This window comes from Diceros bicornis, chromosome 2, assembly GCF_020826845.1.
Source record: "Diceros bicornis minor isolate mBicDic1 chromosome 2, mDicBic1.mat.cur, whole genome shotgun sequence".
Classification (NCBI taxonomy): domain Eukaryota; kingdom Metazoa; phylum Chordata; class Mammalia; order Perissodactyla; family Rhinocerotidae; genus Diceros; species Diceros bicornis.
Window position 1 is genome coordinate 22,098,472 of NC_080741.1, and position 16,370 is coordinate 22,114,841.

The 16,370-nt window shown below is 45.0% G+C and overlaps 1 protein-coding gene across 2 annotated transcripts in view; it reads left to right on the forward strand.

Moving 5' to 3' along the window:
* Positions 1 to 4,784, forward strand: part of BTD (biotinidase) — a 37,633-nt gene extending 32,849 nt beyond the window's left edge. For both annotated transcript variants that reach the window (XM_058553470.1, XM_058553478.1), the window contains exons 3-4: positions 2,182 to 2,331; positions 3,314 to 4,784. In XM_058553470.1, coding sequence (XP_058409453.1) covers positions 2,182 to 2,331; positions 3,314 to 4,486 — 1,323 coding nt within the window. In that variant the 3' untranslated portion in view covers positions 4,487 to 4,784. The remainder of the gene's footprint in view (positions 1 to 2,181; positions 2,332 to 3,313) is intronic.
* Positions 4,785 to 16,370: the final 11,586 nt, after the last annotated feature.

Genomic DNA, 16,370 nt, shown 5'->3' on the forward strand with positions numbered 1-16,370 from the left:
GAACGCTAATTACTTCCTAGAACATTCCTAAAACAGATTGGTCATCGCATCAAACCCGAAGTGCTGCCCTAGTTCGAGTGTGGTTGCTCTCCTCGTTCCTGGCAGATAGGTATTCAGGAAATGCAATTTAATTTTAATATTAATCTAAAATGTATACATAACTTAAATGTTATTGTCCATAGAAACCATTCAATGCTCTCAAAGTTTTGTTTTTAATAAAGGAAAATATTGTCCCAGTATAATTTTCAAAAAGTTAAAAACATGACTACACACATATAGAATGGACATGTGTCAAAGCTTTTATTTAACTCATTAATTAAGGCAGGAACCAGTAAGATGGTAAAGCTGGTTCGAAAGAGAATATGAGAAAGAGAAATGTGTGTATCAGTCAGTCAAATGAATGTTGAAATGAATTTTCTAATAAATACAAAACTGGTTAATGTCCTACGGGACAATAAAATTGTAATCTTTAGGGTGATCTTTTATTGAATAACAAAGTCAAACAGTGGTACATTCACTAGATAAATAATCCTTAAGTGAGCCTGGTAATCAGTACGCTAGTATATCTTGGGAAGGCATACATTCTTCATCGTGCTTTATTTCCAAGTTTGTGATAATTTTTCTTTATAATGTGCAGTAAGATGGCCAATTTCATACTCTGCTGGAGGGAGTGTACATTGGCATCATCTGGCAGTGTATGTTGAGAACTTAAAATGTTTCATGCCTTTGACCCAGTACTTTCACTTATAAGACTTTAGAGAAATAATCCAATTGGAGATTTGTGTACAACACTCATTCAGTAAGTGTTTTGAGCGCCCTATATGCAGATGGTCACCACAGTTTTCTTTTTATTACAAAAAGCTGGGAACAATTCAAATGTCCAAAAATAGAGAATAAATTGTGGTGTCCTCTTAAGTATAATGTGGCCATTACAAATGATATTCGTGAAAGTGTCTTTGTAGTCTTGATGTGCTGTGTAGTGAGCAAGTCAAGATGGAAAACCGTGTATTTATTATCTCAATTACACACACACACACACACACAAAATAAAAATAGCCAAGATAGTAACAATAAGTATCTTCATCTTATAGGATTATAAATTCTTACTTTATATTTTCTGTTTTCCAAATTTTCTAGAGTTAAGCTTTTGAAGCTTTTAGAACTATAAAAAAATTCCCAAGAAAGAGTTTGCCGTACATTCCAGAAATAAATGACTCAAGTTGCCTGTTATTTTCGATTATTCACGCCTTCTCTGCCTTCCTCCTCCACCTTTCACTTTGGAGCAGTGCTCCAGGCTTGACGTTTTAGGCCGAGTGAGTGGAGAGCAGCAGCAGAATGAGGCCCCGGCGCTGAGGGCTGCCGTTTGGATTTCCTCAGGTTGCTGCAGACGTCGCAGGGGGCCGCAGCCTGTCACAGTCAGGGAGCCCAGGGTGTCTCCAGGTGTGGGGAAAGGCCTGTAGGGTGATCAGGATTCTGCAGGGAGCCTCCTAATTCCCAATCTGGGAATTGCAAGTTATAGCAAGTCCTTGTTTCGATGCTGAAATCAACACTCTTGAGTTTTACCCACCCGCCCAGCGAGTCCCAGCCTTGGCTGCACATTAAAATCACCTGGGGACTTTTAAACAAACACTGTTACCAGGACCCCACCCACAATCAATTAAGGCAGACTTTTTAGGGGTGGCCCCCAGCATCACCCCTAAACAAAGAGTGTTTTTTCAGAAGCTGCCCATCTGATTTAGATGAACAATGAAGGTTGAAAACCACTGGACTGGAGATATTACGTCTGTTAATGAGCTCAGTATTCAAGGCCTTTTATAATAGGCCCCATCTCCCGTTGCACCACCAAGAACTCCAAACCTGTGCTATCTGTTTGCTTGGCAAACTCCTGCTACCTTCAGCCAAGCTCACTCATTCCCTCCTTCCCTTACGTGCCCCACGTACACAGTTAATGGTTGTTCCTAGAAGACTTTTTCTTCTCTCAGAATCAGGCCAAATATGACGGCTTCCCCAAGACTAAGATATCTGATGAGAGTCCAGCCGCCATCTTTTTACCTCTGGTTCCTGGTACAGAGCAACTGCTTGATGGCTCTCAGATGAATGAATGAAAGAATGAACAAACAAATGAAGTGGTGCTTCCCATTATCTGGTAACATACTCTACTTTGATGTTTTTGACTTACAGGGTGTACAGATTATAGTGTTTCCAGAAGATGGCATTCATGGATTCAACTTTACAAGAACATCCATTTACCCATTTTTGGATTTCATGCCGTCTCCTCGCTTGGTCAAATGGAACCCATGCCTGGAGCCCCATCGATTCAATGACACAGAGGTGTGTGAGGGTCCCAGCTTTCCTCCTCAGTAGGCCAAAAGCATGTAGAGATGAACCACGCCGGGGGCCAAAAGCCAAGATATGTTAAATGAGGCTGAAAGGAGACCCTCAGATCCTAATAATCAGGCTCAAACTCCCCAAACTGCATGTGCCAACATTGTCAGTAAATAATGTCTTGTGCTATGAGGCATTTACTCATCAATTGGTCATTCTATTTATTAATTCCACAAGAAATACATGGATATATGCTTATAAAACAAACAAATCAAACAGAAGTGACAAAATAGAAGTCCACCTTCACCACACCCCACCCTTCATCCTACTTCCCTTCCTAGAGAAACTGCCATCAACGATGTGTTGTACATCCCAACTATAGTCTTTTCTATGCATTTCATAGTTATTGACATCTTTTTTAGCATGCTATATGCTTATTGTTTTTTTTAATGCTTGCTATTGTAAACAATGTTTCAATGAATATCCTTGTTTGCATACTTTTGTAAACATGTCCAAGTTTTTCTGTAAGATTCCTAGAAATGAGTTTCTCATCTGAAGGATAAGCACATCTTAGATTATTTTAGAGAGTACCAAATTTCCCCTTTAAAAGATTATGGTTTCACTTTACATCCCCAGTCATAGTGTATGAGTGCCTGTTTTCCCACCCTTTGGTCAATGCAAGATAGAATAATCTTTTGAATTTTTGCCAATCTTATGAAAGTGAAAAATGGTATCTCATTATTATTCTAATTTGCATTTCCTTATTACTAATAAGGTTGAGCATCTTCTCAGATGTTTGTTGACCATTTGTTCTATGAATCACTTGTTCATATTCTTTGCATGTTTTCAGTGGTAGTTGCTTTTTTATTGATTTATAATAGCTGTGTATATATTATGGACACAATACAGGTACTTTCCTATTTTAAAATTATAAGGCAAAAGGTAAGATTTTAAAAATCCATTTATTTATACCTTTCTTTTTCTTTAGGTCCTCCAGCGCCTGAGTTGTATGGCCATCAAGGGAGAGATGTTCCTGGTGGCCAATCTCGGGACAAAGCAGCCTTGTCACAGCAGTGACCCAGGGTGCCCAAATGATGGAAGATACCAGTTTAACACGAATGTTGTGTTCAGCAGTAATGGAACCCTTGTTGACCGCTACCGCAAACAAAACCTCTACTTTGAGGCAGCTTTTGATGCCCCTCTCAAAGTGGATCACATCATCTTTGATACCCCTTTTGCTGGCAAGTTTGGTGTCTTCACTTGCTTTGATATATTGTTCTTCGACCCTGCCATCAGACTCGTCAGAGACTCTGAGGTGAAGCACATTGTGTATCCGACCGCCTGGATGAACCAGCTCCCGCTCTTGGCAGCTATTCAGATTCAGAGTGCTTTTGCCATTGCCTTTGGCATCAACTTTCTGGCTGCTAACATCCACCACCAGTCTCTGGGGATGACTGGAAGTGGCATACATACCCCTCTGAAGTCCTTTTGGCACCATGACATGGAAAACTCCAAAGGTCACCTTATAATTGCCCAGGTAGCCAAAAATCCACTGGGTCTCATTGGTACAGAGAATGCCACAGGTAAAATGGACCCATCCCATACTAAGTTTTTAAAAATCTTGGCAGGTGATCCATACTGTGAAAAGGATGCTCAAGAAGTCCATTGTGATGGAGCCACCAAGTGGAACATGAATGCTCCTCCCATATTTTTCTCTGAGATGATGTACGACAATTTCACCCTGGTCCCTGTGTGGGGAAAGGAAGGCTATCTCCGAGTCTGTGCGAATGGCCTCTGCTGTTACTTACTTTACCAGAGGCCCACTTTGTCCAAAGAGCTGTATGCCCTGGGGGTCTTTGATGGCCTCCACACCATACATGGCACTTACTATGTTCAAGTTTGTGCCCTGGTCAAATGTGGGGGTCTTGGCTTTGACACCTGCGGGCAGGAGATCACAGAGGCCACAGGACTATTTGAGTTTCACCTGTGGGGGAACTTCAGTACTTCCTATATCTTCCCTCTGTTTCTGACCTCAGGGATGACCCTGGAAACCCCTGACCAGCTCGGCTGGGAGAATGACCACTATTTCCTGAGGAAGGGTGGACTGTCCTCTGGCCTGGTGACGGCAGCACTCTATGGGCGCCTATATGAGAGGGACTAGGGAGACTGTGCGGTGGGCTCTGGCCACTGCATGGACAGCCCTGCACTCACACAGCCCGTATCCCACAGGCTCTGGGGCCACCTCTGTGCCCCAGAGCTCATCCTGGGAGCTGTGGGAAGAAGTGGCGGAGGCAGATTCCCCAGTGTCTCTTCCTCTTAAATGCAGATTATTGAGACATTTTCTGGTATTTTCTACTCACATAGATCTTTTCTCAAGCCCCCAACTTCCTTCAGCAAATTGCTCATTACACAATTAATTTTAAGAGCTAAAACAAAAATAAATGTCAGTTTATATTTTACACATCCACAAAGCAGTGGGTTTTGTGAGTGTATGTGCATGTGTGTGCTTTCCTTGTTCTTGTTGATCAGGTGACACCTAGGACATATAAGTATTTCACAAGCCTCGAGCATTTTCTAAGGTGAGAAACAAACTCTGAAAGCAAAAGCTGTACTAGAAACAGCTGGAGTGGGGCCCCTTTCTATTCTAGTCGCCCAGAATTCTATCCAGATGAAACGGTAATGCCAGAGCCACCAGCAACCTCAGAATTGTGGATCTTGAAGCAGCTTTTAAAAATAGAAGGGAGGTTTTTCTCACATTTGCGTCTCTGTCAGTAAACGGAATGTGTCAGGCAGGACTCATAATAACCGGGAAGAAGGAGTGCGGTGCCCCAGAGAGAGAGACTGGAAAAAAGTGCTGAGGAGAGGGCAGCAATGGGAAGGTATGAGTAATAGGATTCTTTCGGCACAGCGTGTTTCATCAGGGATTCCAGGGACCTTAATAAATCACGCTGGCTTTGGGCAAGAGCCTTACAGTTGCCCAACTGTGCAGACGGAATGATGCTGGCATAACTCTGTCACAGTCCCCCGGGAGGGCCCTCCCTTTGCAGAAGGCACTGGGCCTTATGAAGAGAAGTTGCAAAAACTGCCGTGGAGGTGGCCCACTTAGTCATTCATTATTTAATCCATCAACAGCTGTGCCTAGAGAGCCACCAGATACACAGCAAGGACCTCCCGCAATATTAGTTCCAGATGCAAAATCATTTTCAGTGTGGGAAGACATTTTTAGGTCACTGGTTTCTGTATTATTTGTCTCCTACGTTTCAAAGTTGTTTAGACTTGATGCCTAGTCACTGTCTCAGATAATTTTTAAAGTGGAAAATGGATAATTTTTAAAGAGAATAGATAACCTCTGTGATTTGTCTCTTCAATGTTGTGGCTGTTTAGTTTTATACTTTTTTTAAATTAGGTTTTTAAAAACAGTATGTGCATATATATAATTTTATACAGAAAAAAATGAAATTCCTTCCCCATCCACCTGCAGTGTAGCCTTCCAGACCCTTTTCTGGCTTTTAGGCAGGATAATAAAGAGCAGAGATTGCAGGGTCAGACCGAACAGTTTTACTTCTTGGTCTCACTGTTGACTCTCCCACTGCATAGACTTTGGACAGTTTATACAGACCGCTCGGGCCCCAGTTTTCTCATTTGTAGAACGTGCGGTGACTAACCCATGTGGGAAAGAAGTGGGGCCCCGGCTGACTCACTGCCCCCTCGCAGAGGCCCAGAGTGAGTCACGTCTCCAGGGAATAAGCAGGAACAGTCAGAATTCCTGAGGAAGCCCTGGGAAGGCCCCTAGAATGGGAGCGGGCCCTCTCCCACCAAATGACAGAGCTCGCCCGCCCTCCCCAGCGCACACCCGGCCGAGGAGGAGCAAGCTGGCAGGCAGCATGTGGCTCCGGATGTGGCTGTCCGCCGCCCACTCAACTTCCCTGCACCAAACCTCAGGGAAACAGAAATTATCTTAAAAATGCATATTGTTGCTTCATGCCAAGATGATTCAAATCAGCCTGAGAAAGAGAGAGACAGGCCAGTCCTAAATACAGACTTGGTGGAACTACTTCACCCAATAAACATTTATGAAACACCTGCTGGATGCCCTTCTGAGGAGAACACCTAGATCTTTCCGAGTTACTCTCTACTGACAGTTTAGAACTAACTGCTCATGTAGTAGAAATCGGGGTGGGGGTGGGGGGGTGGGGGGGCATAAATAATGGTGGTAAAACAAAGTGATTTTTACAGTAAAAAGTAGTTGCCAGATGGCAGAATAAAGTAGAGGATGGGAAAATGAGTAAAAGAAATCATTTTCAGGAAAAAAAATACACTGATGACTAATGGTTGTGATATGCTTTTGTCAACTGTGATCTTGAAATTCAGGAAGCAAATGGCAATCTTGACTATCACATAGAGGCAGGAAGTCAAGTGTATTTTTGGTCGAATCAGACTCGGGGGAAGTCGCTAGTCCGTGTGGGTTCTCATGTAGGTGCAGCTGTGTGCCTGGCTGTGGTTTTCCTCACAGAGGAAGTGAGAGGCACCACGAGCTGTGTTTAGACTGGGCTTAAAAAGGCCTGTTCCAAGAGAAGGCAAGGCTGCGCCCACCACAGCCTCTCCCAAAGGGAGGGCCTTGCTGCAGCCCCTGCTGAGGGAAACCCACCTGGGCCACCCCTCGCCCCTAGGTGGCCCTGCTCAGAACCTTGGGGCCCCACCCCCTGGCCATCACGCACTGCCCCAAGACCAGCCAGTCAGAGGGCTGGCCAGGAGCCTACAAGGTGGCCTGGACAGAAGCGCTGTCCCGACAGGGACCGTGGTGAGTCAGCTGCTTAGGTTCTCAGTGACATTCAGAACTGCTCAAACACCAGTTACCCACTAAATCAACAAATGATTTCTCAACAAAGTGGGTTTATATATCGCAAAACTTTTTAAAAAGCTTTAATAGTATGAAACATGTAAAAAGGCCCAGATTTACAACAAATGCTGCTGTGACATGAAGATCTGTGAACAGGACTGCTGTGGAGGCCTTCCGTCTCTCATTGCCAAGCCTCACTCCTCGTGTTGGTTGCCTATTCCCACATAACAAATGACCCTAAAACTTAGTGGCTTCAGACAGTCCTGAACGTGATCAACTGACAGTCTCTGTGGGTTGGGAATCTGGGAGTAGCTTAGCCGGGTGGTTCTGGCTCAGGGTCTCTCATGAGCTGCAGTCAAGGTGTCACCCGGTGTGTAGGCAGCTGAAGGCTTCACTGGAGTTGGAGGGCATTATTGGTAATTGTGTCCCCCAACAGGTATGTTGAAGTCTTAACACCTACTACCTCAGAATGTGACCTTATTTGGAAATAGGGTCTTTGTAGGTGTGATTAAGATGTAGGTTAAGATGAGGTCATACTAGAGTAGGGTGGGCCCTTCATCCAATATACGGTGTCCTTATTAGATGAGAAGACTTAGACACACAGGGAGAAGACGGCCATGTGATGATGGAGCAGAGATGGGAGGGATGCATCTATAAACCAAGCAACACCAAGGACTGCTGGCAAACACCACAAGCTAGAAGAGTCAGGAAGGAGCCCCTCCTACAGGTCTCAGAAGGAGCATGACCCTGCCCACACCTGATCTTGGACTTCTGGCCTCCAGCACTGTGAGATGATAAATTTCTATGTTTTAAGCCACACAGTTGGTGGTACTTTCTTGCGGCAGCCATAGGAAACTAATACAGAGGATCATTTCCAGGATGGCTCAGTCACCTGACTGGCAAGTTGGTGCTGGCTGCTGGCAGGAGGCTCAGTTCCTCACCACGGGGACCTTTCCATAGGCCTATTCAGGTGTCCTCATGGTGCAGCAGCTGGCTTCCCCTGGAGCAAGTGATCCAAGAGAGAGCAAGGTGGAAGCCACAGTGTCTTTTATGATCCAGCCTCAGAAGTCACCCTTCATCATTTCCGTACTATCCTATTGGATTGTCCAGGTCAGCCCTGCTCATTGAGGGAGGGGACACAAGGCATAGATGCCAGGAGGTGAGCATCACTGGGGACCATCTTGGAGTTGGCTACCACTCCCCTCAGTCCAAATCCCATCTCTCCTGTTTCTTACCTCCCTGAAGTTCATAGCCTCACAACCTGCCCCCTGCCTGCACTGAGCCCTCATGCTGACCCCTCACCATGAATCCGGCTCTCTGGTCCCACCATGGCCAAGTCCTCTCAACTTCCCAATGTGCTGAGGACAATCTGGTCTCAGCTCTGTTGTGTTTGCTTGAAATGGCCTCTTCTGATGGGGAAACTTGTCCATCCTTCAAGGTCCACTCCATCATCAGCACTTTGTGAATCTTCTCCCACTGACCTCACTTTTCCTGCTTCCAGTTCCCACAGCCCTTCCTTGTTGGGCCATGATATTTATCCAGGTTCTCTCTGCCGGAACGTGAGCCGCACCTAGAGTAGCCATCCTGCAGTGAGTGACAGCTCTGTGCTAGATGCAGCACATAAATGCCTCCCTTAACCTGCTCCATGAGCCCTAGAGAAGGTTTGATATGGCCACCTTGCAGATGAGGAAAACCGACACGGAGATGTCAGCGAATTACCCATGTGCTGATTAGTGCTGATACTAGGATTTGCATCTTCTCCACAGCGACTATGGAGACCCACCTCTGAGAGCAGAGAGGGAAGCTTTATGGAGAGAAAAGCCATATGGAGAGAGAGCAGCCTGGCAGGAGCTGCGGCCTTCAGAAGAGAGATCCACGCCGACCATGGTGATCTGACAGGGAGGAAGCTAGGCAATAAATAGCCTATCTTCTGTCTGTTCTCCTACTCTCCCATTGCCTGTTGCTGCTTCCCATTGGCTGGACCCAGTAGGAAGGCAGAGGGCAAGAAAGTCTAGTCGGTGTCACCATCTATAGAGTCAGTGTTATGGTCACAGAACAGGATGGAGAAGGGTGGAGCATGCAGGGAAGGGAAAAGCAGCACAGGCATGATGCTCCCAGCGTGTGCTGGAAGCTCATGAACCAGTTCATTTGAGAAGAGTTAGAGGAGTTAGGGCAGAGAGAGCCCAGTGGACAGATGGACTTCTTAATGAGTGGACCCATGGTAGCTAGGCTCAAGATAGCCCCTAGTGATCCCTGCCTCTTTGTACACCCTGTGTAGTGCTGTTTCAGGGTTGTTCTGTGTGACCAATAGAATACGGCAGATGTAACGGCATGTTATTTCTGAGATTAGGTTATAAAAGATACTGTGGCTTCTGTCTTGGTTCCCACTTGCTCTCTACCTTGGATCACTTGCTCAGGGGCAAGCCAGGTGCCATGTCCCAAGGATCCCTATGGAGAGGCCCGTTTAGCAAGGAACTGAAGCCTCCTGCCACCAGCCACACAAGTGAGCCACGTTGGAATTAGATCCTCCAGCCCCAGTCAAGCCTTCCGATGACTGCCACCCTGGCCGATATCTTGACAGCAACCTCATGACAGACCCTGAGCCAGAACAACCCAGCTAAGCCACTCTCGAATTCCTGACCGTCAGAAGCTGTGAGGTAATAAATCTTTGTTATTTTAAGCTTTTAAGTTTGGGGGTCATTTATCATGCAGCAATAGATAACTAATGCAACAGTCTTCCTGCCAGCACCTTAGTTCCCTGCCAAAGTTCAAATCCATCTGATGCTCAGTCTCCCAACTGTCCCAATTGCCACACAGGTCTCTCCTCCACTACACATGACTTAAGTGCTACTAGTGGCTGTTATTTGTTGGGTTACCCAAAGTCAGAAATCATCTTTCTTTTCTCATGGTTTTGAAGAGTGACGTGCACCAGGGAGATGTTCTCCAGTGGAGGGACAAGAACACAAAGACGGATCCATGCTGAACAGACCTCAGTTGCTTTGAAATTGGAAGTTCTAGAGGGGGCATTCCGAGAGCGGCCAGGAAAATCTCCTGTCTCCAGAATTTACTAACCCGCCCCTGGCTGAGTCACCCACCAAGCCTGGTGTGATGTAGACCGGGGTTCCCACAGGTTGATCCCAAACCAGCAGTACCAGCAGCACCTGGGAACTTGTTAGAAACACGAACTCTTGGGCTCCACCCCAGATCTGCTGGATCAGAAACTCTGGAGCAGGGCCCCTCAAGCTGTGTTTCATAAATGCTCCATGTGATCCTACTCCTGATCAAGTGCGAGACCACTGCTCTAATACTGTGCATTTCCCAAAGTAGGCATGCAGGCCGTAATCATCAACTCCTCACACCAGTTCTCTGAAACAAGCAGTGTGCCCATTTTACAGAAGAGGGAGCTGAGGCTTGGAAGCAAATTGCCTTGTCCAGGCCAGAGGCCTGGAATTCCCACCCTGGGACCAGTGCATAGCTCAAGTTTCCAGATTACCAACCCAGAACTCACTTCTCTTCTCTCCTCATGCAAGTTTTCAACCCATTATTACCTCTTCTGGGTAACTTTTAGTCATCCAAATGTATTACTCTACTTTTGTTTTGTTTGACCAAAGGCAAATTAGTGGGAAGATCCTATCTGTAGTTGAGTACTTGCTTTTCCTCAGGTTCTGCATAATTCTGAAAGTTCATGGGAGGCTTCATGGGAATGCAGAAATCTTGTTGAACCAATCAATTTATTTGCAATTATTTTGAGAATAATCCCTTTATTCAGTTGCAACATGAGAAAACTGGCAGTGAAATGCTTTTGAAATCTTATAATCTGGTGCTTCAACATTTTCAATAAAATATGTAGGATGGTTGCTTGTTTTTATGCTTACTGGACATGTCTGTATTGAACCTTCCATGCAAGTCAGATGATTAATTTTATCAATACTTTAAGTGTTTAAAATTTCTGATATATTATCACCTGATTTGACAGAATGAAATCCTAGATGCTGTGCCCTTTAACTTCAAGACTTGGTTTGCAGTTTGTCTTATGAATCCCGAGTCTATTGCCAGAGGGTCCTGCTGTGTTAACTAAAGAAACCACTACACTAAAAGCAAAGACACCACCGTTCTTATTTCCACACTCTAAATATACCTACAGAACGTGTCAATGATCAGCAGTTTACATTTTCTCTGAGTATTGGAATGTGATAGTTGAAATTTGTACCATTGGTCTGGAAGAACTGTAGGGTTCTAAAGCAATTCCTGAATAAAGAAAGAAAGATAAAATTATATACAGTGTGATTTCAAGATAAGGTATATCTGGGGATTCTAATTCTTTAAAAATTGTTGATCCAACTATGGCTATCTTGCAACTCTTATAAAATCAGGTGTGAATATTAAGCATTAGCTCCGTGTAAAATACCAGGCTAGAAATTGTGTAGTATGCAAAGTCACGTAAGAAAAGACTGTTACCTTTAGAGAGAGCTTATTATCTAGTGCTCATATGAACACAGAATTTAAACACACACACACACACACTCACACACACACACACACACATGCACCAAAACAAATCAATGAAGGATATTGTGGCAGATGATTATATTCTCCAAAAATGGCTGCAGTGGTATTTCTGGTCTTACTTGCTCTTCCAGAGCTTCGCCCTCGCCATCAAGAGGTGGGGTCTATGCTCCTTCTTTTGACCCTGGGCAGGACTTTGTGATGCTCAATGACCAGAATGCGCAGGCGTGGCACTGCGTGACTCCCAAAGCTGGGCCATGGATAACCATATCGCTCCTGTCTGGCTCTCTCTTGGGGCCTTCGCCCTGGGAACCCAAACACCATATTCTGAGGAATTGCAGGCCACATGGGGAGCCTCATGAGGAGAGAGATGGACGGCCCCAACCCTCAGCCCTGGCAGAGCTCCCCACCCACAGCAGAGCCAGCTTCTCAGCCCTCTTGGAAGCAGACCCCGCAGCCCTTAGACGACTGGTCCAGCTGACGCTGCAGAGCAGAGACAAGCCCCTCCACCGCCTCACACTGCCAAAATTGCAGATTGAGCAAAATAAGTGATGTCATTGTTTGAAGCCATTGCATTTTGAGGTGGTTTGTTATGCAGCAATTGATAGCTAGAACTGATTTAAACCACCCATAGAAGTTTGTCATATTTGAAGAACTAAAAAATTAAAAACTAAAAGAGGCCAGTATGGCTACACCGTGGTGAGTGAGGGAGCCGTGCAGTCAGGGGAGGGAGGCAGGGCCGGGAGTGCAGGACTGAGGCCGGGAAGCAGTTGGAGGGTATTAGGCAGGGGAATGACATGGTCGATTAAATGATTCCTCTGGCTGCTGATGGAAGGTTTCCAGGAGCCCCACCCCCTCCCAAGGCAGTCACACCCCATGACCAGCCACGAGGACTCACCAAGGGACTGTGATAAACAGCAATTTAAAGAAAAACTATTTTTCTAATTTATAATAAAATAAATAAATAGCAACTTAAGGGGAAAAAGACAGTAATTCTTTGGGATTATCCATTTTAAGTATAACATTTTCTAATATAATCCTGCGTCAGTTTTTAAGACTATTAGACTCGTCAACAGAAGGGGGAAAAGAACCCTACGTTCATGGATAACAGAAACGCATTTGTTTTCAGGAAAAATACACATCTTCAAAGACTGGTTGCATTCCAAATTTTTCAGCAACCATCAAAAAAACAGAGAAGGATGTGTCCTCTGAATCATAATGTGCATGTCATTTAAATTGCTGAGTATTGGGGGGGTGGATCATACAAGCAGCGTGACGTGTGTAAGGATAATTATTGGGTTGATGGAACATAGAGACAAAGATATAATAAGAGCCATTATTTTGGCATTATAAATGAATCTGAAAAGGATGAAGAATTTCATCGTTGTGCAATTAATACAGCACAGTTTGGACCCTGTATTCTATGAGCTCCTGTAAAATTCTGTTTCAGGCATCTGAATCTCTAAGAATCAAAAAGAATCTGTAAAATTCTTTCCTAGGGACGGGCAATTTATGCTGAATACGCAAAATGAACATATGTCACAAAACAGACTTGTTCCTGCAAAGCAGCACAACAACAAAATAAAACAAGTAATTAAATAATATTTTTAAAGCGCTGGCTTGGGAGTGCAGAGACCAGGCCTAGCTTCCTCCTAACTCGCTGTGTGACCTTGGGCACATTGCTTTACTTCTCCAAGCCTAAGGTCCTGTCTCTGTAAAGGAGGGAGTTAAACAAGGTGATTTCAACTCAAGCACCCTTGGAGACTCTCATTCTTTCCCCTCCATTCTTTCTAATAGTAAATAAGGAAGTAAACAGCACCCACACATTGACAGGGAAGCTCTTATTATAGAACACTTTGTTAAACAAAAACAAAGACTGAATTTGTAATATGAATCATCTCTCCCCCAGGCTGGAGGCTACTCACCTTTTCCCAGCTCACTTATTTGTTTAATCTGTTTAGATTTTTATAATCAGTGTTGTGATTATCTATTGCTGAGTAATGGAACTACTATGACACTTAACGACTTGAAATACCCACTTTAATTTGCTCACGGATTTGTGGGTCAGAAAGGGCTCAGTTGTGCAGATCATCTCTCTCCAGCTGGAGTGGCTGGGGCTGTGAACTCACTCCCCAGAGCTTCTCCACTCACGTGCCTGACGCACTGACAGGGCAGCCTGCAGGCTCTACTGGGCTCCTCTGTGAGGTCCTCCAGCATGGTGGCTCAGGATGGTCAGACTTCTAACAGGACATCTCAGGGTTTCCAGAGAGAGTGTTACGAGAGATGGGGAGCGGAAGCTGCCTGTTCTGAAGGCTGGGGCCCCAAATGGGCACAGCAGCACTTCTGCCATATCCTTGGGGGTAAAGTTGCTGCAGAGCCCACCTGCATACAAGGGGAGGAAACAAAGACCCTGCCCCTTGGTGGGAGGAGTGTAAAAGAATCTGTAGCTTTTTAAATCTACCTCAAAGTAGGCTGCTATATTGATATCAGTTTCTTTAATTTTTATTTTTAATTTTTTTGCTGAGGAAGATTTGCCCTGAGCTAACATCTGTTGCCAATCTTCCTCTTTTTGGATGTGAGCCGCCGCCACAGCATGGCTACTGACAGGCGAGTGGTGTGGGTCCACACCCGGAAACAGAATCTGGGCTGCTGAAGTGGAGTGTGCCAAACTTAACCACTAGGTCGCTGGGGCTGGCCCTCAGTTTTTATTTATTGAGTGCTTCCTATTGCTGTGCACAGTGACTCATTTAATCTTTCCCATAACTCTATGAGATAGATATCTTTATTATCCCCATTTTACAGGTGAGGAAACTGAGACACAGAAAGGCTAAATAACTGGCCTAAGCCCACTCAGCTCTATGTGAGCAGGTTTTGAACCTGGGCAGTGTGCATACTAAATTAATGAATTAAGGGTGCTGCAACTTATCATAACTTTATATAATTATTAACAGCAATGATAAAGCATATTGCAAGCACTATGCAAGAGTGTGGCCTTTCCATATTTCAGGTCAACACCCTTCTCAGGTGTGGATGGTCTCAGCTGCCCTTTGCTGTGGGTCTGTGGGTCCAGAAGATGGTGGGGATACTAAGGCAGAGCCATTCCTGAAAAAGGGGGCACCCCTCAGTCAGCTAACTTTGGCTCAAGAACTCCCCAAATGCTTTGTCAAACCTTTGTTAGACTACATGGCAGTCTAGGATGCTCCCACCCGACCTTTGACCCCTCTCTCCTTCACTAGGGTTAGACTTGCATTGTAGTTTGACAGCTTCCCAGCCACCTGTGGCTCCATCCCGATTTCCTTTCATCTCCCCTAGTGCAATTCTTGCATGTTTAAAACTGTCTTGATATCTACTTCTTGACGGACCCAGACTAACAGAGTTGATATTTCAATCTTTTATTCCCTTCTTTACCATTAATGACTTTAGCTGTTTCTAGCTCCTCTAAAAGAAGACCATACAGATTAGGGAGAGAATCAAAGCCTTCTTTTCTAAGCTGCCTTTTTGGAGTGCTTCCCACATACCAGGCACTGTGCTAAGTCCTTCACATGCAATCTTCCTTTCATGATCCAACAACCCTGTGAGATCCGTAGGATGACTTCCACTTCACAGAAGGGACATCTGAGGTTTAGGCAGGTTAAGTTACTTGCCCAAAGGTCAGACAGCCAGGAAGTAGCAGAGCTGAGATTCTGGGCTGTTCGTGATCTCATTCAATCCTTCCCATTAGCCAATGGAATATAAAAGCAATAACAAGGATGGCTAACACTTCTGCATGCTGACTATGTGCCAAGCACCTTCCGTGTATTTTCTCATTTAATTCCCACCACCACTCCCTGAGGAAGGTACTATTATTGTCCTCATTTTACAGATGAGAAAACTGGGGCAAGGAGAACTTTTTTGCCTAGGGTCACCCAGCTAGGAGGTGGCAGAGCCACAATTCCTGCTGGGCAGTCCGGAAGCCACGTTCTGGCCTCTGTCCCGCCTCCCACTCACGGCAATACTGTCCCAGCCATTTGGAAAGGTGCCATCATGCAGTTCTGCTTCCATCCGTATACTGATGAAGGGAATGCCAACTCACGAAAGCCGACCTTTCCCTCTTCTGATTCCCAGGCCAGATATGGTTGGATTCTTGCTTTTGAACACTGCTCCCTATGCTTTTCCATAACTTGAATCCACATAAAACATAATAGCCTATGTATCTGTGATGGTTAATTTTATGTGTCAAGTTGACTGGTAAAATATTTCTGGTTGTGTCTGTGAGGATGTCTCTGGAAGAGATTAGCATTTAAAATCTATAAACTGAGTAAATAAGATCACTCTCACCAAAGCAAATGGGCTTTATCCAATCCGTTGAAGACCTGGATAGAAAAAAAAGGCAGAAGGGCAAATTTGCTCTCTCTACTTGGCTGGGACATACATCTTCTCCTGCCCTCAGACATCAGTGTTCCTCGTTCTTGGGCTTTTGGACTCACACCAGGACTTACACATTGGCCCCTCCAATTCTCAGGTCTCAGACTAACTTACACCACTGGCTTTCCTGGTTCTCCAGCTTGCAGATGGCACAAGGTGGGACTTTTTTTTTTTGTGAGGAAGATCAGCCCTGAGCTAACATCCATGCCCATCCTCCTCTTTTTGCTGAGGAAGACTGGCCCTGAGCTAACATCTATTGCCAATCCTCCTTTTTTTCCCCTTTTCTCTCCAAAGC